Source organism: Thalassophryne amazonica, chromosome 7, assembly GCF_902500255.1.
Source record: "Thalassophryne amazonica chromosome 7, fThaAma1.1, whole genome shotgun sequence".
NCBI lineage: Eukaryota > Metazoa > Chordata > Actinopteri > Batrachoidiformes > Batrachoididae > Thalassophryne > Thalassophryne amazonica.
The window spans coordinates 64,946,239-64,967,923 of NC_047109.1; the positions used below are offsets into that span (position 1 = coordinate 64,946,239).

At 41.2% G+C, this 21,685-nt stretch overlaps 1 protein-coding gene across 1 annotated transcript in view; it reads left to right on the forward strand.

The window, feature by feature from the left end:
* Positions 1 to 2,890: 2,890 nt before the first annotated feature.
* Positions 2,891 to 21,685, forward strand: part of dpy19l1l (dpy-19-like 1, like (H. sapiens)) — a 72,022-nt gene continuing 53,227 nt past the window's right edge. The window contains exons 1-7 of the mRNA XM_034174344.1: positions 2,891 to 3,209; positions 3,642 to 3,666; positions 3,736 to 3,823; positions 5,574 to 5,711; positions 10,054 to 10,174; positions 17,485 to 17,578; positions 17,787 to 17,844. Of these exons, the coding sequence (XP_034030235.1) occupies positions 3,014 to 3,209; positions 3,642 to 3,666; positions 3,736 to 3,823; positions 5,574 to 5,711; positions 10,054 to 10,174; positions 17,485 to 17,578; positions 17,787 to 17,844 (720 nt within the window). The 5' untranslated portion in view covers positions 2,891 to 3,013. The remainder of the gene's footprint in view (positions 3,210 to 3,641; positions 3,667 to 3,735; positions 3,824 to 5,573; positions 5,712 to 10,053; positions 10,175 to 17,484; positions 17,579 to 17,786; positions 17,845 to 21,685) is intronic.

A 21,685-nucleotide genomic window follows, 5' to 3' on the forward strand; every position in this document is an offset into this window, starting at 1 on the left:
TTCTTTTTAGATTAGGTATGTCTCTCACATTGGACGTGCACCTAAGATGTTCAAACTGATCAACTTTATTGTTTTTGTGCAAATATTTGCTCATTTTGAAATGGATGCCTGCAACACGTTTCAAAAAAGCTGGAACAGTGGTATGTTTACCACTGTGTTACATCACCTTTCCTTCTAACAACACTCAATAAGCATTTGGGAACTGAGGACACTAATTATTGAAGCTTTGTAGGTGGAATTCTTTCCCATTCTTGCTTGATGTACAACTTCAGTTGTTCAACAGTCCAGGTCTCCATTGTCACATTTTGCGCTTCATAATGCGCCACACATTTTCAGTGGGGTTGTATATTAATAAATTAAGATGACCACACAAAACATGAAATATCTTGGGTTCATGGGGTCTGCAATGAAATATAAGTCAAAGTAAAAGTCAGGATCATTGTGCTTTTTGTTTATTTTATTTATTTATTTGGTATGTTATTTTATGTTTATTTATTTATTTTCCATTTTTCATACCATCCCAACTTTTACCTGATTTGACACTGCTAATATCTTGATTGGTCTTATTACACCAATTTGTCAAATTCATAAACCCCCAAAAAGATGTTACAAATCTTTCTATGGAAAGACACATCAATAGACTTCACGTCAGAAAATAACCACAACACTATTATGCATCCCATTTCAAAATAATTAGCTTTTTTTTAGGACATGACCATGTATTTTGTCCATCAATGTGCTGAAAGATCCAGCTTACCTGGAGAACCCTTTGTTGGTAAGACCCCTGCATCATTATCTCTCAGTATTCCACTTCCTTGTCTGCATTTGCACTCTAAATGAAACGCTATATTCACTAAAATTGGTTTTGTCATACGGCCCTGCAGAACATGGTTTTTGAAAAGGAAAAATCAAATTGTAACATAATTGAATAATTGTATATTATCTTTCTCATTTGAACAACCAGGTTTTGTGGAGCCAGTTGACAAAACTAAATTAAGTAAACACAGGATTATTATTATTATTTGTTTTGTTTTTAGAGAGAGATAGATTCTCTAGATACTGGCTTCCATAGCTATAAATGACAAAGAAGACCAACACATTTTCTCATCCTTAACTTTTTTCAGCCACATAACCCTCATACCTCCATGTCACCCTGAGTGGGAATTGGTATAGATTCCCAGAAGGTTATTAGTTTGACGACACTGAGAGCTGTCATGAAATACAGCCAGTCTTTCCTCTTCGTGGTTTCTCCCTGTTTCTCTCGCCAAGCTAAACATGAGGTCCACTCATCATTTCAGAAGTTCATGTGTCTGTTACCACATTCACCACCACACTAACCATTTTGAAATTTGGACACCCCTTTGACCAAAGGAACATCTCATGTAGCATCAGTCACTCACTGATTAATCGTCTTCTCTTTTCCGTGGCCATGGAATTTCCAAAATCCCATCCTTCCAAGAATGATGAACTGCACCTTTCTGATAGCTGTGATATGACAGCTGTGGGGGCTTCTAAAAAAAACAGACTGCTTAAAGGAAACATACAATGAAATAAAATGAAATGAAATTTATTTTAGACGGCCTGTCCAGGATCTACTCCACCTCTCATCCAATGACCACCAGGACCAGCAGTCTGATCTGTACCCCCGTCTGATCTGTACTCCTGCCTTCACTGTGCATACGTCATTTCGGAGTGTCTTCCATAAAAATTCATAAAACTGTTTAGACAGTTTTTGGGGACGGTAGGTTTTAGGTATAAGCTAGTGTACCAAATACGTGTGTCAGCATGTTTTTATTCCAATAGTTCACAGCCATTAGTATGTCTTCTTTTGTCCACATCTGTCCTTCTTGTGATGTTTGGATATTTCCCATGAAATATTTTGAATTTCCATGATTTGTGTGTTATTTTTTTGATCTGCTGTTTTGCTTTTTTCACTTGTGATGATGATGATGATGATGATGATGATCTCTTTCTTCCATCACTGTATGAGGTCGATTTTTTTTTTTTTTTTTTTGGGGGGGGGGGGGGGGGGTATGCTCCAAAGTTGAGTATTCTCTGTTAAATGTCAATCAAAAACACTTTGACAGTCAGGAACAACTGGAGTTAGAACCCACTGATAATGATGATTATGTTGCTGTTGACTGCCAAAGAATTGTTAATGAAACAGTTCGTCTAATTTATAGTCTTTGGTGACACCTAGTGGTGGAGAAATGTTATTACGCTTACTTCAGCTTTAAAATAAATTGTGCTTGCTCACGCGCGCATGTGGTTTGAGGCTGGAGAAAGGGGTGTGGCACTCGTAATAATAATAATAATAATAATAATAATATAGATGAATCACTGAGTAATTCCATTTTAGACTTTCTTAATCTTGACTGAACAAATCCAAAAATTTTCATTCAGATTTTGCAAACCTGTTGACTAATTTTGGTAACTGAAAGAAACTTATTAATTAATGTTGTTGTTGTTGCTGCTGCTAACGACAGTATACTAGTAGCACTGCTACTTGTACTGCACTAGCAATAGTCGCAAAGTTTTAAAATATATGCCATATAACAATATATTATAAATGAAGACGCATTTCCCATATTTATCAATACTGTTTATTACCTAAAATGTCAAACCTGATAATTACATCTTCCTAAAATGATAATTTATTAATAACAAGGCATGCTTCTGATTCACTGCGACAGTTCTTATTTTCCCATTTTTTTTCTATTATTTGTAGTAAAGACAGTATGCATATTGTAACTTTCGCTGCATCTTAATTTTCCCCATTTCTCAGCGTTACGTTGCCATGACTCCCACGACAAGTCGTTTGTAGTAGAGCCAACTCGTCCGAGTGGGGGTGCTGTTTGACAATATTTCCACGCGTGTCAGCCGGCAGTGAACATCGTTCAGGTAGTCAAAGCGCAGATCTGACCGTCAGATACGAGAGAAGTGTCTGGCTGTTTTAGCTCGCCCTCCTCGCTGTTACCACGGATTCTCGCAGCCTGCGTCTCGACGAGAAAATATGGTGGCTAAAAACAGAAAACAGACCGGGAAGAACACTGCGATCCACAGTGACCGCGACAAGAGCCCGCTTGTTTCGCCTCACGGGAAAAGTAACGCCAAGCGAGCAGGCAGGGACGGCAAAGGTCTGAGCAGCGCTCTTCCTAACGGGCTCGGTGCTTCTGCAGCCCTCAAGCTGACAACCACGCTTCTTCTCGGTAAGTCCAGAGCCATTGTCTGCCTAGCTTTCCGGCGGGAAGTCACGGCTAAGAGCTGCTAACGCTGTGTAATTTATACCAGTAGTACTAGCCGACCCGCTACGTGAAGTTATCTGTGCCGCTGATCAGCTGGCTAGCGCTAGCCTTAGCTCACCAAATGTTAGCTCAGCGGCGTTAGCTGCGAGTCAAATCACAGCCGTGTTTTATTTCTACTGTGTGGCACGTCGGCTCCACACGTGTTAAACTGTGTTTCTGACGAAAAGTTTAACCTAACATTCCCAAGAACAATCCAGCAGAGCAGCGCCGTTTTGAAAGGAATCCGCTTTTTATCATTGTGTGGGTTGATTTGGTTCGGAGTTCACAATTTGTTAGTGGAGGTCAGTGGAGTTGGGATTCGGTGATAAAGTTATTATTTCTTCTTCCCCCCCACAGCTGCTCTGACCGGATATCTGCACTGGTAAGATGCTGTGCAGATTTTATCATCATTAGTTGTGGCTTCAGCTCATGTTTGTTCTCCTGTGATCAGGTATCATCTCTCACAGCTCTTTGAGAATGACAGACACTTTTCACACCTGTCAAACCTGGAGAAAGAAATGGCTTTTCGGACAGAAATGGTAACTCATTTTTGTTGATTTACAGCTAAATATATAAATGAAATGCAAACACATTTTGTGAAAGGATTTGTGGAAAATGCAAAACTTAAGAGCTAGAAAATTATGCTGCTGTATCTTTTATTTCTTTATTTGAATATTTTATATTCTACATATGCTCTTTGTTGGAGAAAATACTACAAAATTACTTTTGAGTAAATTATTTTGACGTCAAAGAATCTCAGAACTTCCTTTCTGTGCAGCATTGTTATTTAGGATTAGTTATGAGATGTTCAGCTCTTACTTACACTGTGTTGAGTTAATCTCTTCGATTGATCAGTGCTATTAGTCTGTTATTGAATACATTAAAGGGTCATTTCTTCAGGGTTAAAGGTCAACTATAGGAATTACAGATTATTTTCAGGAAATAAGTTAATTCAAATCAAAACATGAGGTGTGAGTAATTTAAACCCAAGGTCTGCTTTCTCACATCCGTGTTTACTGAGACCCAAGAAGTGGGTGGCTTTTCTTGTTTTTAGCCATTACCATGGTAACTATTCCAATTGTGGTAGTGGTGACCCGCTTGTGCCATAAAGGGAGCAGGTTGTCATTCTATGAAAAGTGGTTCATGAGATGTCGCATGGAAAGCAGAAAGGCCAGACAGGTACAAGGGGCAATTGAGTAGTTTTGAGCCTGACCCAGAAAAAGTAGGCCGTGGTTCTCCATCTGTTGTATTCATAGAAACCAACATTTCTCAATATTGCACCCACTGAGTCAAAATTTCACACACACGACAAATGTTGGTGTCTCAGAATGGAAAACATGGAGAACCACAACTACTTTTTGTGGGTCCGGTTCAAAACTTCTCAGTCGCCCCTTGTATATAATATAATGGACTATAGAAGATGGTGTGTCATTTCTTTGTTTGTTTAAAATGATTGGGGCAAGTACTTGGGTCATGCAGTACCATAAATGCCATTGGACTATGTGGTTTTGTACTTCACTATCAAAGCAGTTTTGTTATATTGGTTTTGAAATTAAATTTGGTGAGCAGATAGATAATGTTCCGGGAAATAAATTATTCAGTTTTGGAGGTGATCCAGAATATATTCTGGAACTGAGATCAAGAAGAATGTTTGGCACACAGTAACATCTAATTCAATACGCTGTGAAAGGATGTTGATGACATTTGGTGAGCATATTGATAATGCTTGAGAGAATGGGGCTTTGATTTTGAATTTGATCTGGACGATATTTTGCAGTCGGGATCCAGAAGAAATTTTTAGCAATACGTGCCCTTGGCAGAGGTATACATGCACTCTCTCAGTGCTTTCTAATTTCTTTATGGGATCATCTTTTAACTTTTCTTTGCATCTTGGTATTTCAAGATGTAGCACAGTCAGCTTGCATGTTATTTAACGTGACACGCTGTATGTTTCTGCATCATCTGTCGTGTTGTATAAAGGTTGCTGATGTTTAATATGCAGTGCAGATTTCATGCCCTTTTGAAAGATGGCATTAAAGGTGACAATTAATCATATGCAAACAGAATATTTTTCTCACCTCGTCCTGTTCTCTGTTGCCTTTGCCACCTGCTCAGTCTGTGTAATTCATAGATTCCTAGATTGTCTCTCTGGGGTGTTTGTTGTAGCATCTGTCTCAGTCTTTTTTAATTGCTGTCTTTTTCTCTGCTATGTCTTTCTCTTATTGTCCTTTTGGCTTCTCATTACATTTTTTTTCCTGTTAGCTTAATCAGATATTCTTTTGCTTCCAGGGACTATATTATTCATACTACAAGACCATTATTGAAGCTCCATCTTTCCTGAATGGCCTCCACGTGGTCATGAAAGATCGTCTGACAGAGTACCCCTTAGTTATTAACACGCTGAAACGATTCAATCTCTATCCAGAGGTAATATTGGTTTTGATATGCTGTTCCAATTATGAGTGTTGTAGAAGCTCACTGTTTGGCATATTTAATTTAGTCTGACCAGACCTAAAAATTGTTCAGTAATAACAAACATTAAACACGTTTGAAATTTGAACCCATGCCAGATCATTGTAGATACAGTGGGCCTCATGTATCAACGTTGCGCACCTGTGGCGTAAATTTACGGTGTAAATTTGAAGTACACCAAAGTTGCCGTGACATGTATCAAGCAGTGCGCACCTGCCCATTTCCAGCGTACTCCTGACGTGACCTTGATAAATGCGGCGGGTGAAAACAGTCGTAATTATAATAAACACAGCCATAAATATTCAGACTCCGCTTCAGACACACCCTCATTTTACAACATGGAAGCCAGGTAGACGGCAAAGAAAAAGAACACCAATCACGACGCGTGCCAATAGACCGTCAAAAGCGGCCGTCGCATCGTTTTGTAGTATAATCAAAAAAAGTGTTACAGTGGTCCCTCGTTTATCGCGGGAGTTACGTTCTAAAAATAGCCCGTAATACGCGAAACTGCGACGTAGTCAGCGTTATTTCTTACAGTTATTATAGACGTTTCAAAGCTGTAAAAACCACTTTATACACTTTTCTCAATCAGGCATGAACATTTTGTCACTTTTCTCTCATGTGTAAACACTCTCAAAGTTCAAACCTTAGTAGAAAAATAATACCAAACTGTTTTCAGGCCCAAACATTTGTTTGAGAAATAAAAATAGAACGTTTTCCTATAATTAATTATGATGGCTTTTAGAACTAACAAATTTAATTTTAACGATCAACGTACGAGGTTGGACACATAAGAAATTATTAATAGTGACTGACCAGTATTTCACAGATTGCACCTTTTTCCACTCACACCTGGTGTCTGTTTCTGAGTGACAAACACAGTTATGAGTAGTTGTTGGCGCTCTTTTTTCTTCTGGGTGAGAAGATTCTTATAAACAGACACGCAGAACACAGAACACTGTAAAAAAAAAAGCAAAAAAAAAAAAAAGCATGCAAAATTGGACTAAACGGCGAGGCCGCGAAAGGTGAACCGCGTTATAGCGAGACCACTGTATTCTCTTTTCACGTCAGTAATTCTTGACATGTGGATATTTGCTCGCTCAATTAAAAAGACACCCCTAATTTTTCAGAGTTCTTTATTCTTAAGATGTATTTCTTTATTTATTTTATTGTGACAAACAAATGGAGATGACACAACCTGATTGCAGCACGGGCGAAGGGAATGACAACACTACAGTTGTAATTATCAATTCCATTGTCTAAAACGATCACACCACATAAAGTTAAGCTCAGCGCTGCTCTGGCTCCAGGCTCGAAGTCTGGAGGAAAAGGCGAGCAGCGCTTTCTTTGCAGTCAGCGTTGTGGCCACGGATCGTGCTCGATAGACCAGCAATCCCACAAAAGAGGGATTTGTATTGATTATTATGTAGTATAATCAGGAAAGTGTTATTTATGTAACACATGCATTGATTTGTATAATGGCACTGTTTATCATGTTGATAATTTTCATTTTTATGTGGATTCCAGCGCTGGTTCATTTTGGTGTATAATTTACGCCACCTCTCGACCTGGTGTATATTTTCAACGACCACATTGATAAATGCCAAGTAGCGCAGCCGTTTTGGCGTACACCCCATATACGCTCAAATATCGCCATATGCACGTTGATACATGAGGCCCAGTAAGTGAGACTTTTGGAGGATGCCTAGTGGTGTATCTGCACTAATGCTTTAGACTAATTTATCCACCCATCCATTTTCTTCCACTTTATCTAGAGTCGGGTCGCGGGGGCAGCAGCTCAAGCAAAGCCGCCCAGACCTCCCGATCCACACACACCTCCCCCAGCTCCTCCGGGGGAACCCCAAGGCTTTCCCAAGCCAGCCAAGAGATATAGTCCCTCCAACGTGTCCTGGGTCTTCCCCTTTGGCCTCCTCCCAATGGGGACATGCCCGGAACACCTCTCCAGCGAGGCGTCCAGGGGGCATCCGGAAAAGATGCCCGAGCCACCTCAACTGACTCCTTTCGACGTGGAGGAGCAGCGGCTCGACTCCGAGCTCCTCCCGAGTGACCGAGCTCCTCACCCTATCTCTAAGGGAGCGCCCAGCCACCCTGCGGAGGAAACTCATCTTGGCCGCTTGTACTCGCGATCTCGTTCTGTCAGTCATGAGCCAAATCTCATGACCATAGGTGAGGATCGGAACGTAGATCGATCGGTAAATCGAGAGCTTTGCCCCCCTACTCAGCTCTTTCTTCACCACGACGGTCCGATACAGCGACAGCATCACTGCAGATGCTGCACCGAGCCGTCTATCAATCTCACGCTCCATCTGTCTCTCACTCGTGAACAAGACCCCGAGATACTTAAACTCCTCCACTTGAGGCAAGGACACTCCACCGACCTGAAGAGGGCAAAGCACCTTTTTCCGGTCGAGAACCATGGCCTCGGATTTGGAGGTGCTGATCTTGATCCCGGACGCTTCACACTCGGCTGCAAACCACCCCAGTGCACGCTGAAGGTCCTGATTTGATGAAACCAACAGAACCATATCGTCCGCAAACAGCAGAGACGAGATTCTGTGGTTCCCAAACCAGACCCCCTCTACACCCTGGCTGCGCCTAGAAATTCTGTCCATAAAAATAATGAACAGAACCGGTGACAAAGGGCAGCCCTGGCGGAGGCCAACGTGCACTGGAAACAGGTTTGACTTACTACCGGCAATGCGAACCAAGCTCCTGCTGCGGTCGTACAGGGACCAGATAGCCCTTAGCAAAGGACCCCGGACCCCGTACTCCCGAAGCACCCCCCACAGGGTGCCCCGAGGGACATGGTCAGATGCCTTCTCCAGATCCACAAAACACATGTGGACTGATTGGGCGAACTCTCATGAACCCTCGAGCATCCGATGGAGCATGTAGAGCTGGTCCAGTGTGCCGCGACCAGGACGAAAACCACACTGCTCCTCCTGAATCCGAGGTTCGACCGTCGGTCGAATTCTCCTCTCCAGTACTCTGGAATAGACCTTACCGGGGAGGCTGAGGAGTGTGATCTCCCTGTAGTTGGAACACACCCTCCGATCCCCCTTCTTAAACAGAGGGACCACCACCCCGGTCTGCCAATCCAGAGGCACAGTCCCCGATCACCACGCGATGTTGCAGAGGCGTGTCAGCCAAGACAGTCCCACAACATCCAGAGACTTAAGGTACTCAGGACGGATTTCATCCACCCCAGGAGCCTTGCCACCAAGGAGCTTTCTAACCACCTCGGTGACTTCGGCCTGGGTAATGGATGAGTCCGCCTCTGAGTCCCCAGTCTCTGCTTCCTCTTCGGAAGACGTGACGATGGGATTGAGGAGATCCTCGAAGTATTCCTTCCACCGCCCGACAACATCCCCAGTCAGCTAGACTAATTTAATGTTATGAAAATGTTTTACATTATAAAAAGCTACTAAATATTCTAATTATAAATCAGTATAATTAAGTAAAATGGTTGATTTATTGTTAAAAATACATTATTACTTTTTGTTGCTGAAATGACATTTCTTTTAGCTGTTTTTCTGCAGTTTATATGACACTGTGCTTTTGATCAAATTTTTGCAATCATTTAATTCTTATACCCCCACAAATAAAAGTTTTAAGGAGTAAGAGCAGCTCCTCCTCAACTAGTTGGTGCATTCCAATGAAACTTCATAGTCGTAGCCCAACACATGAGGATGTGCATGAGAAAATAATTTCAGTACTACATCTTCTTCAAGGATGCATCATATTATAGTCAAAAATCCAGGTGCTGCATTTTAACGAACCTTCACAAGCACACCATGCAAAGATGTGCATAAGGGAAAAATAATTCCTCAGGGGGAGTCAGTTGGACTTTTATTTATTTAAAATAAGTATTTGTCAGTCACATTCATAAATAGACATTTTGTACTCTTCAGTGCGGAAGCTGAAAACATCAAGTCCTACATTTTAATCAGATTTGTAGGTTCCTATGTTGACCCTGCACCAGTGAGGTTGACAACTTCATATCCACATGAAGCTGTGCTTCCTTGTTCAACCTACAAGCTTGTTTTGACCAGTAAAACTGTTTTTGCGTAAAGCCTGAGTTGGAAAATAGCACTGTTTTACTACGCACAATGTGCACTGCCAAAAAAAAAAAAAAAGAAAAGCGGGTCACTTCTGTTTAAACAAATGGAATTTTTCAGGAGAATTGCACAATGAACAGAATGGCTCTTTTCAAACATGTTATTTAAACAGGTTGTGCACTGTTTTGTCCTCCCTGTCCTTTGTCTCTGCTCCCCAGGTGTGGTTGGCCGGCTGCTACCGGATGTACACAGGAATTATGGGCTACTTTGGCATTCCCACAAAGATGTGTTGGTCTATCAACAGAGGGGAGGGGCTCACTCCTGTGGATAGCTGTGAAGGTACAGGCTGTCACTATGGAGCTTCAAGCTCATCTGCACATGCATTTATTTGTGCACCAAACAAACACACATAGACACAGTAAGTTGATCAGTACCACCCAACCTCCAGTTATGGATACTCTGATGTTTAGCATCAAATAACCAGCTTGTATTAATAAATGTAACGCCATTTTAGGGTCTAACTACGCAGTTATTACATTCAGTATTTTGCAGTTACTCATTTGGTCTTATATAGTGGTGGGTACTGCTTGAATGACTATTGTCTATATTAAAGGGTTACTTAAAGAGACTTAGATAAGGCAGATCACTGGCATTATGAGTGAACATTAGCTACAATATTTTAAACACATTTCTGTGCAAGATGCATCTTGCAGGTGCCTCGGTCTGGATGGTCCTAACAACTGGAGAAGACCAAAGGGATGCCCATGTTTCTTGGGTGGGTCCTGTTTGCTATCCAGGACCCAAGGCAGTTCTGTGTACTGTGGTGGATGCAGCGACACGCAGCACATGTCCCCAAACCTGAACTGAACTGATTCAGTCTGAAACAGATTAGATGGTACTGCACATGAGGTAGATCTAGGCATTTTGCTTGATAAATAAGTAAAGTTTTTAATCAGTTTTTCCAAGACTTATTCATGTCTTTTCAGTCAAGTAGTGTTTTGGTCAGTTGTCATCAGTAAAGCCCCTGTCACAGTGGCGTATTCGTAGAACTGCTCATTGCGGCGTTGTGCTTTGTTTAAATACGCCCGAAATACGTGCGTACTCAGCCTTTTTCAGTGTTTAGTCATACTTGCAGCTGTGTGTGTTCGCATTTTAATGTGTGCACAGTCACGTGTGCCATGCCGCTATTAAACCAGTTCAGTGCTATTTTCTGCCTCTGTGGAAGTGCGCTCTGTTCTCTATTGCATGGTGTGGTGCGGCTCAAAAACAGATTCATTTATTTTAACATTATTATTATTATTATTATTATTATTTTTTTTTATGCAGCGAGTGCGCGTTTATTTTAAAGAGTCACAGCTCTTTTCAGCTTTGATCAGGCTGATCGATCAGGGCGTTTGAGTGCACCGACATGCAGTGAGTGCGTGTTTATTTTAAAGAGTCACAGCTCTAATAAGACACACACACACAGAGAGAGAGAGAGAGAGAAAGTGAGGGAGGGAGAGAGCGCACGCGAGAGAGCACTTTTATGAAACGACAACACTGTGAACAGTCCTCATATAATGAGTCCAGTATGATAAAGTGAAGCAACGATCTTGCAGTATTTATAGCTCCAGAAGAACAACAGGGAGATGTGAAATGGCGTACAGTACCGTGTTGAAGTGTGGGCGGGCTCACAATAGCGGACAGTAGCACGGCGCTGTGTGTACTCGCGTGATGGCTCCATGTTGTGCTGTACGCCAAAGAAAATTAAACATGTTTAATTTCTTCCGTCCTACACACATAGCCCTCACCATACTGCTGCGTATTGAGAAAAACTCCTCGTGAAGTGGGCGGAGAGCTGCTCATTACAGCGTAGACCATACGCTGTAATGAGCAGCTCTATGAATACGCCACTGTGACAGGGGCTTAAGAAACACTATGGTCAATAAAGTGAAGTTAACAAAGGAATTAATATTTTCAAAATCCTGTCTGGTATCTTTACAAAAGACATGAGATTTAGTAATTAAATTAATGCAAAAACAGCTTGATGGAATAAACAGTTTAAAACAGCAAGGGAAATAAAATTCTGATTTTTAATAGCTGTGAATGACAGAACGTTGCTTTCAGCTCCCCAACTTGTTTTGTTTGTAAAGGATGGGTTCACTGGGTCAATGTACACAGGCTGTTTTCACAGTGTTTACACAAACGTCACATAGCTGCCTTGTATAAGAGCTCACAGTGAAAAAAGTGGAAACATTTCTTGCAGCTGTACTCTGGTTATAATTAATGACACTATTTTTGTAAGTTTGCCTCTGTAGACAACTATGGTGTATTCACAATTACTCAATAAAGATGTGATTGTGATGCAGATTTTGAGCATTAGTTCAAGAGATTTAATCCTCTGGGGTCAAAGGGCATTTTCTTCAAGTTACCCTACTTTCAGTGGTTTCCCTTTTAAGGTACTTTCTACCAGTATAATGCCCATGTGTTGCACATCAAAATGTTCAGAGCAGTCTCACCTTTCTGAACAGTGACATTTATTTGTCTAGAACACTGTGTAAAGCTATAATGCGACTAATTCTGAAAATATGAAATGTTTTTAGAAATGATTCAAATCTTTAGTCAGTATACATTTTTATTCATGTGAACAAACTGTTTTGGTATTAGAAATGGGTTTACCAAAGCCTTCAGGTCTCAAAAGTAGTGTAATATAGCAGTGTGTTTAGAAAAAAAAATGTATAAACCTCAAAATCCTTATAGTAGCTTTTTCCTTACACGCACATGCATTGAGAACACTGCACATTCTATTCCAATTCAAAACATGAAGGAAAATGATCAAATTTATTACTTTATAGAAAGTGAAGAAAAGAAGGAATATTAGGCTGTTTAAAAAAAAAAACTAGCCATGTCAGCATTTTTTTCTGTGAAAAGACAGGAGTTAAACAGGTGGCCCTTATTAAGGACAAAGGCAACAATGTTGTACATGCTGGTTGTGGTGCATTTCTGTCTGAAAATCTGATTAAAAGGGGTCATTCCAGACATTATTCAGGAGAACAGCATACTTTCACATTTATGAGCCCTTACTTCCAAATGCTGTAGCCAGCGTGGATCCTCTCACCACAGGCAGGAGGAGACAGACCATGCGACTGTCTCCAGTCTCTAGGATTGGCTGTGAGTAAAAGATCATCTAGGAGTAACGTTAGAGCTGAAAATTTCTAGTTTTGGTCGAATGTAGTCTGTAATCATTGCTGATCGATTTATAAAACCATGATGAAAAGTACACTTAGATGCACCAGCACATCCACAGATCTCAGAGAGGGTTAACAACAATATCAGGTTAAACATTTAGGAATTGCATCCATCTTACACAGCTCTCTGTTTTCAGTGGGCATAAGCATAATTAATTGGACATTTTATTGACAAGCCATTTCATTGCTACATATTCTTGTTCCCTTGTTGTCCCATGACGACTTAAGCAGATAATAGGTCTAAAGTTGATTCCAAGTGATGAATTTGCATGTGGTAGCTGTTCATTGGAACTCACAATGTGAGATCCAAAGTGGCATCAGTGCAAGCAAATAAGGTCATAATTAGGTTGAAGTACATCTGAGACAATGCAGATGAAGCCTCTTGTTCACATGCACAGACGGGTAGCCTGGAGCACAGACCTAGAATTGCATTTAACTTAAATGTAAAAAGTTCCATCCATCCATCCATTTTCTTCCGCTTTATCCGGAGTCGGGTCGCGGGGGCAGCAGCTCAAGCAAAGCCGCCCATGTAAAAAGTTAAACAGTAAAAATTACAGCCCTACATTCTTGGTAAGAACAACAATAAATTATTTATTTCATATATGAAATACAACATTCTTTCTCATTTTTGTTCTGAAAAGGCACCAGAAGCTAGCTACAGACATGTAGAAATTCAGTATTTCCTCAGAAACCCCCTCCTGCACTCTCCCCTGCAAAGACATTTGGAATTTGCTATGGCCACAAGAAAAATTGTTCAACAGTTACTTTTTTCTTCCAACTTATACTTCCTTCCTTAATGAAACCCCTGGGTTCTGGCTGTGTGCGTATAACTCACATGGGGTCTAGTCACCGTTTGACTATCGGCATACTGTTCGGGGTTCTTTCTTTTGAGGTTGTTTAAAAAAAGTATTGTGTTGCCATCCAATGTGCAAACCTTATCTTTGCAGTATTTGCAGAGATTTGTTTGCACCATGTCAGTTTTGAAAAGTCCAAACCTGTTCCATATTATCAATGTTGAATTTTCAGTGTGTTTGTTGGGGTGACAGGGCTCCTGTTTGGTGGTGTTGTGAACTATGCCACGTGCAAAATAGGGAATATGAGAATGAGATATGTATGCTGTATGTTTTGGACTATGTGCTGAAGGGGGGGATAATGCTGCATTTACACATAAGGACGACAAGTCACGAAGTGTACATTCTTGGCCGCTGATCACAAATGTGATGATTTGGGGCAGAGGCATCAGGTGTCCTGAGGAACTGCTGCAACCCGTTACCACACATTACGATTAATGGCACGTGTTGCACGTGAATTATCAGGAACCATTACGCACTGTCAAGAATAATGTTCTGCGTTGTTGCACGCTATTGCGCGTAAGAGCGCATCGTTAAGTACTGTCACGTTGTGAACGAGGTGAATTGTCTCCACACACACACCCATATTCATCCAACCGAATTCAGATCGCTCCAGTTTTTTAGAAGAACTTTGTGACTGCATGCGTAGTTGGGCTCTGTGCCATGGAGTGGTGCATAGAGGAGGAGGAGGAGGAGGAGACGGACAGCCAGATGTGTGACTTCATGCGGCTGTCGTCTCGCGCGTTTTCCCAAACATCAGGCACATGCAGCAGGTGGAACACCTGCAGGAGCGCGCTGAAGAGCACTGAAATGAGACTTTTAGCCGACGTGGTGTCAGCAATCAAACTGAATGCGGTGCAGCAGGGTTTAATTGTGCGCGCACTTCTTCCTCCACCGGACTGGAGGAGGTGCAGAGATATCTGGCTGCACATGAGTCTCCTCTCACTCCTCTGGTTCCTCTGGCTCAGACTCTTTCTCCTGCTCATCGGTTACAACAGCAGGTGGAACACCTGCAGGAGCGTCCTGAGGAGCTTCAGCAGGAACTATGGAACGACACTTGGCTAATTTTGCGTCACTGTTCCTCTTCGGCATCCTGCATCAAACTGAACGCTGTGGAGCCGAGTTTAGTTGTGTGCACGTGACAGAAAACTGATTTGTCATGGCGCGCAGTGAAATGTGACGCCGCGTTACAAGCCCTGTCAAAACTTGACAGTTTCATGTCACTTCGTAATAACGCATGACAGTTTGGGCTCCAAGAACCATCACAGGAACCACTACGAACGTTGTCACATTTTATTAAGGATCACTAGTCATCAAGACGCATCAACACGCTCAGTTGCGACCTCCACGACATGAGGCGAAATGAGGGTGGTGTGTGACATTTGTGGAAGTTTTTTTGACAGCCAAAAACATGCTCCACGAATATCAAGAATATCACGCACCAACACGCACTATTAAGAAACCTATTCAGATGCGTTAAGTTACGTTAAGAATGTCAGGAATGTTTCACGAATGACAGAAAAATGACATTTGTAACGTGTCTTGCTTATGTGTAAATGCACCTTAAAAGGTGAGCTAAAGAGCTATAACTTTTAGAATGTCAGCACAAAACATTTTAAGTGCTCACAATCTGCTGTCTCCCTTATTTCCGGCTGCATGTTGTGCATGTGAGATGCACAGTGACGCATTAGCAAAGAAGGAGCCTATACCACAAGTTCACACTGAGCTGCTGATTGTCTTTGTCCCAGAATGATAGGAAATAGCTCTTAGTAATGTAAACACATGTGAAAAGCTTGTTATGCTTTACAGCCATTTCTTTTTGTTTGGCATTATCTGCTTAATTTGGTTGCAGCTTAGTTGAAGGTGCTAGAAAAGATGCAGATTTTGTTGGTTTATTTATTTATTGCAGGGCAGAAAAAAACAACCTGCAAGTCTTTTTTCCTTGCGTCATTGGTGCATGGTCTATGGCACTGTTTTGTGGTTTGAGCCAGTTTTATTGTGGACACTTCGAAGCTTGTAGTCCTGCTTTAACTTTATGGTTTCTCTTGGCACTTTTCCCTGGTGTCTGTAATTCTGTTTTCAGTCTGCAATGTGTTTAATTCTGTGGGTATTCAGATCCGCTGGCAACGATTTTTCTCTTCCCTCTGCAAGGGTTCAAATCCTAGCTGAACTTCATTGTCAGTTGACCTGTCGCCTTTTCTCCATTACCATTATTTTGCTTGTTACATCCACCAAGGACATAATAAAACCATCGGCATTTATTTATTTGTCTGTTAGCAAGATTACGTCAAGACTGCTGCACGGATTTTGACAAAATTTTCACCACAGATAGATATTAGGCCATGAAAGACTCCAGTAAATTTTGGAGATGATCTGGATCTGGATTCTGGATCAAGTTTCTCTTTATATAAGCTTTGAAAGATTACTGTTAGCAGGATTACGTCAAAATTACTTTACAGATTATTCACCAAATTTGCACCGCAGATAGATATTTGGCCATGGAAGGTTCCTTTAAATTTTGGAGGTGATCCAGATCTGGATTCTGGATCAAGTTTCTCTTTATAGGCTTTTAAGGATGACATCAAAACTATTTCACAGATTCTTACTAAATTTGCACCACAGATAGATATTAGGGCATGGAAGACTCCACTGCATTTTAAAGGTGATTCGAATCTGGATTTGGACTCAGGATTTCACTCTATAGGCTTTTAAGGATTATGTCAAACTACTTCACAGATTCTCACCAAAATTTCCACTACAGATACATATCAGGGCATGGAAGACTCCACTGAAATTTGGAGGTGATTTGGATCTGGATTGGTGGACATCAGAAATTGTTGATTGTTCTTGTTTCTATTTACTTTTACAAATGCCGCTTGTGCTGTTGCTGCCTTCCCATGTGTGCACTTGACCTATTGGCATCGAGCCCCGCTCAGTGGCAGTTCTTTGAGGAGGGTCTTTCGTGGCCCTAAATAAAGGTTCCGCAAACACACTTTTCATGGTGGTCCCTGCAGTGGAAACTCGCAGAAAGGTGTCGGCCTCCTAAAGCAGTGGGCTGAACGAGCCTTATGTGAGCTTTCTACCATACAAGATGCTCACACCAGTAGTGATTTCAGGATTAAGGACATTGCCCAAGGGATAGTGATTTTTCTGTTTGATGGGGAATCTAACCAAGGATCCTCTGATAACAAGCCCACTTCTAACCTAAAATCATCCCACTTACACGCAGTTCTTGATATATATACGTTGATATATCGTCTCTTGTCTGTTTTGGCCAGAATGAAACTTGTGGAACTGTCTCCTGATATTAGAAAGTCCACTTTAGTTCAGTCTTTCAAGGCCAAACTTAAAACTCATTTGCTTTGTATTTTCTATGGTTAAACCAGTTTATTTTGTTTTAATTTTGTTGGCTTGTATGGTTTATAATTTTTGTCTTGATTTTTATTTTATTTTTTAAATAATTTCATGACTTGAAATTATCTTGTTGGTTCTTGTTGTCGTATATTAGTATCATGATACAACATCTGGACTGCATCTGTCTGGCTCTTTGTGTATGTTTTACACTCATTAGGCATGGGCGACCCAGCTTATTTCTATGTGACCTGTGTTTTTGTGCTGAATGGCGTCATGATGAGTATCTTCTTCATCTATGGTGCCTACCTAAGGTAAGTCTTGCTCCACAGCATTTTGCCCTGATGTGCTTAGATGCCTGTTAGAGAGATCTTTTTATTTGTTTATTTTTGATGTCATGTTTCATCTCCCAGCAAAAAGCTGTCAGGCATAGACTGAAAAACGATAATATCAGAATCAGTGAGACGTTTTTGTTGTTGACCTTTCTGTCTCTTCTCTCTTTTGTTCATTATTCCTGTTTAGTGGCAGTTGGCTGGGCGGTGTTGTTACAACAATGTGTTTTTTCTTCAATCATGGAGAGGTCAGTACATGCACTTGCAAAAATACTTACTGTTTTTTGTTTTTGCTATTAATATTAATGGGACAGATGATCTCAGCATTTCTTGACTGCATGGATTTCACTGTGCTGGTTTCCAAAATGGGGGTGGCGGGGGGTGGTGCAGTCAAGGCTCATTTTAGGCCCTAAAGGAGCGTAGAGTTGGTTTTTAGCTGGGCTGGCTGGTTCTCAAGGCTAAATCCCTCAACCCACTTGCTTTTGCTGAAGAGTAAATATAAAGTTTCTTTTTAGCCAGATCAATACACATGTATTTCAGCCATACACACACACACATTTTTCAGAACTCAGTGATATTTTTCCTTGTTTACTCTGGTGTTTCATGACATTTCAAGAGTATCTTTGATTGTTGTGATGATTGCTATGGCTGAACCCTACAATCTGATAAATTATTCTAAAGATTGTCTTGTGAGTTGTGATCACGAATTGTAAGCAAAGTGTTGACTATTTGTTTGGTGTAATTAATATAAAATTTTCCATTTAAATAGCTTAATTGAGCTGTGGGTACGATCAAGTTGTGGTTGCTTCTGCAGTTTTTGTGTGACTCACTAGCCAGTAGATGTCTTCATATAAAGCTGCCTGTAGGCTTTCCAGATAGTCATGGTGACTTATTTTTAATGTGATAACTGCATTAATTTTGATGCAGTTACAGTAAAATCACAGCCTTAATTGAAGAAATGCAGCTGCTCCACACTCATACAGCCTGTTATTTATTTAAAAAAAAGTAACAAATTTTTAAAAGGCTGCCTCAGCACTCATGCAGTCTTTAGCCTTGACAAGCTCAGCACATGCACTTCTGCATATAAATAAATTAATTAATAAAAACCTCATTTAACATTAAGAGTTGAGGAGAAAGTGACTGTCTTCTCTTCCCTGTGCAACTGTGAGCCCACTGAACCGAGCATTATGCTCAAAACGCATGCACAGACGAGGTGGTTGAATCCACAGCTCCTGAAAAATAATGAGTATTTCCGACTGTTTCTGAGTGTCAGGATCAGTGGGTACTGGGTAGTAGTAAGTGTCAGAATCAGAAAAAGGGGCTTAAATAAAGATCTTCAGGCATTTTTGAGTAAAAGTTGGCAAACAACTTTGTCTGAAAGTATTTTTTGTGCTGAATCCATTTTTGCTGTTTGCCAAGCTGTACCTCCTATGTGGAACCCAGTAGGGGGCGCTTTTTGTAAAAATTGATGTTTTTCCATTATTTTGAGTATAAAACCTGTACATCTTCAAAAAGTGAAATTGCAGAAAGTTGCATATATCCCTTAGCTAGATTAGTACCAAATTTGGCTTTAATTGGATGAAAGAAACTCTCAAAAACAGACCATAAGGTAATGTACAAATTACCAATTTTGATGATAAAATAAAGATGGTAGTCAAAATTAATGGTCTCGGTGACTTTACTGGCCATCCCTTAATGGCTGCTTGCGCCCCCTACTGGGTTCCACTAGGGAGGTACAGCTTGGCAAACAGAAAAAATGGATTCAGCACAAAAAATACATTTAGAAAAAGTTGTTTGCCAACTTTTACTCAAAAATGCATGGGGGTGTCACTTTATCTGAAACTCAACCTAGACTATAGGCTAAATTTATTTAAACAGAAAGGGTTATAAATAAAATTATTGTTGTCTCGCTTTTGTGAGACAACACAAAAGCTTGCCTCTACTGGTGGTTGGCTCTCACTGCGGTATTGTATCACTTCCTGTTCCGGTGCACAGCGGTGTTTTGCTGTATCTGTTAGCTGTTTAATCTGCGCAGTTAGATTGATCTAGTTACCTAGATAAGGATTTGTTTCACAGTGTAATCTTCACGTGCCTTAACTAAAGCACTCCCTCTGCTGAATCACCTCTAAATTATTTACACATTATTCACTTTGTGTGTCTTTAGGAATCCGCTAGCTTAGCGCAGCTACTAGCTCTTAGCCGGTTTAGCATGGCGGCTTCTCCTGTCTCTCCTGCACTTTTCTGCTCTGGGTGTGAAATGTTTAGTTATTCCTTGGCCTCCTTTAGCAGTAATGGTACTTGTAATAAGTGTAGCTTATTCGTAGCTTTGGAGGCCAGGCTGGGCGAATTGGAGACTCGGCTCCGCACCGTGGAAAATTCTACAGCTAGCCAGGCCCCTGTAGTCGGTGCGGACCAAGGTAGCTTAACCGCCGTTAGTTTCCCTCTGGCAGATCCCGAGCAGCCGGGAAAGCAGGCCGACTGGGTGACTGTGAGGAGGAAGCGTCGTTCTAAACAGAAGCCCCGTGTACACCGCCAACCCGTTCACATTTCTAACCGTTTTTCCCCACTCGACGACACACCCGCCGAGGATTAAACTCTGGTTATTGGCGACTCTGTTTTGAGAAATGTGAAGTTAGCGACACCAGCAACCATAGTCAATTGTCTTCCGGGGGCCAGAGCAGGCGACATTGAAGGAAATTTGAAACTGCTGGCTAAGGCTAAGCGTAAATTTGGTAAGATTGTAATTCACGTCGGCAGTAATGACAGCCGGTTACGCCAATCGGAGGTCACTAAAATTAACTTTGAATCGGTGTGTAACTTTGCAAAAACAATGTCGGACTCTGTAGCCCCTCCCCAATCGGACCGGGAGTGACATGTTTAGCCGCATGTTCTCCTTGAATTGCTGGCTGTCTGAGTGGTGTCCAAAAAATGAGGTGGGCTTCATAGATAATTGGCAAAGCTCCTGGGGAAAACCTGGTCTTGTTAGGAGAGACGGCATCCATCCCACTTTGGATGGAGCAGCTCTCATTTCTAGAAATCTGGCCAATTTTCTTAAATCCTCCAAACCGTGACTATCCAGGGTTGGGACCAGGAAGCAGAGTTGTAGTCTTACACACCTCTCTGCAGCTTCTCTCCCCCTGCCATCCCCTCATTACCCCATCCCCGTAGAGACGGTGCCTGCTCCCAGACCACCAATAACCAGCAAAAATCTATTTAAGCATAAAAATTCAAAAAGAAAAAATAATATAGCACCTTCAACTGCACCACAGACTAAAACAGTTAAATGTGGTCTATTAAACATTAGGTCTCTCTCTTCTAAGTCCCTGTTAGTAAATGATATAATAATTGATCAATATATTGATTTATTCTGCCTTACAGAAACCTGGTTACAGTAGGATGAATATGTTAGTTTAAATGAGTCAACACCCCCGAGTCACACTAACTGCCAGAATGCTCGTAGCATGGGCCGAGGCGGAGGATTAGCAGCAATCTTCCATTCCAGCTTATTAATTAATCAAAAACCCAGACAGAGCTTTAATTCATTTGAAAGCTTGACTCTTAGTCTTGTCCATCCAAATTGGAAGTCCCAAAAAGCAGTTTTATTTGTTATTATCTATCGTCCACCTGGTCGTTACTGTGAGTTTCTCTGTGAATTTTCAGACCTTTTGTCTGACTTAGTGCTTAGCTCAGATAAGATAATTATAGTGGGCGATTTTAACATCCACACAGATGCTGAGAATGACAGCCTCAACACTGCATTTAATCTATTATTAGAGTCAGTTGGCTTTGCTCAAAATGTAAATGAGTCCACCCACCACTTTAATCATATCTTAGATCTTGTTCTGACTTATGGTATGGAAATTGAAGACTTAACAGTATTCCCTGAAAACTCCCTTCTGTCTCATCATTTCTTAATAACATTTACATTTACTCTGATGGACTCTTTATGTTCTCTAATACCATATACCAACACAGTGCAGAGTAGCCACCTAAACTCTGTAAGTGAGATAGAGTATCTCGTCAATAGTTTTACATCCTCATTGAAGACAAATTTGGATGCTGTAGCTCCTCTGAAAAAGAGAGCTTTAA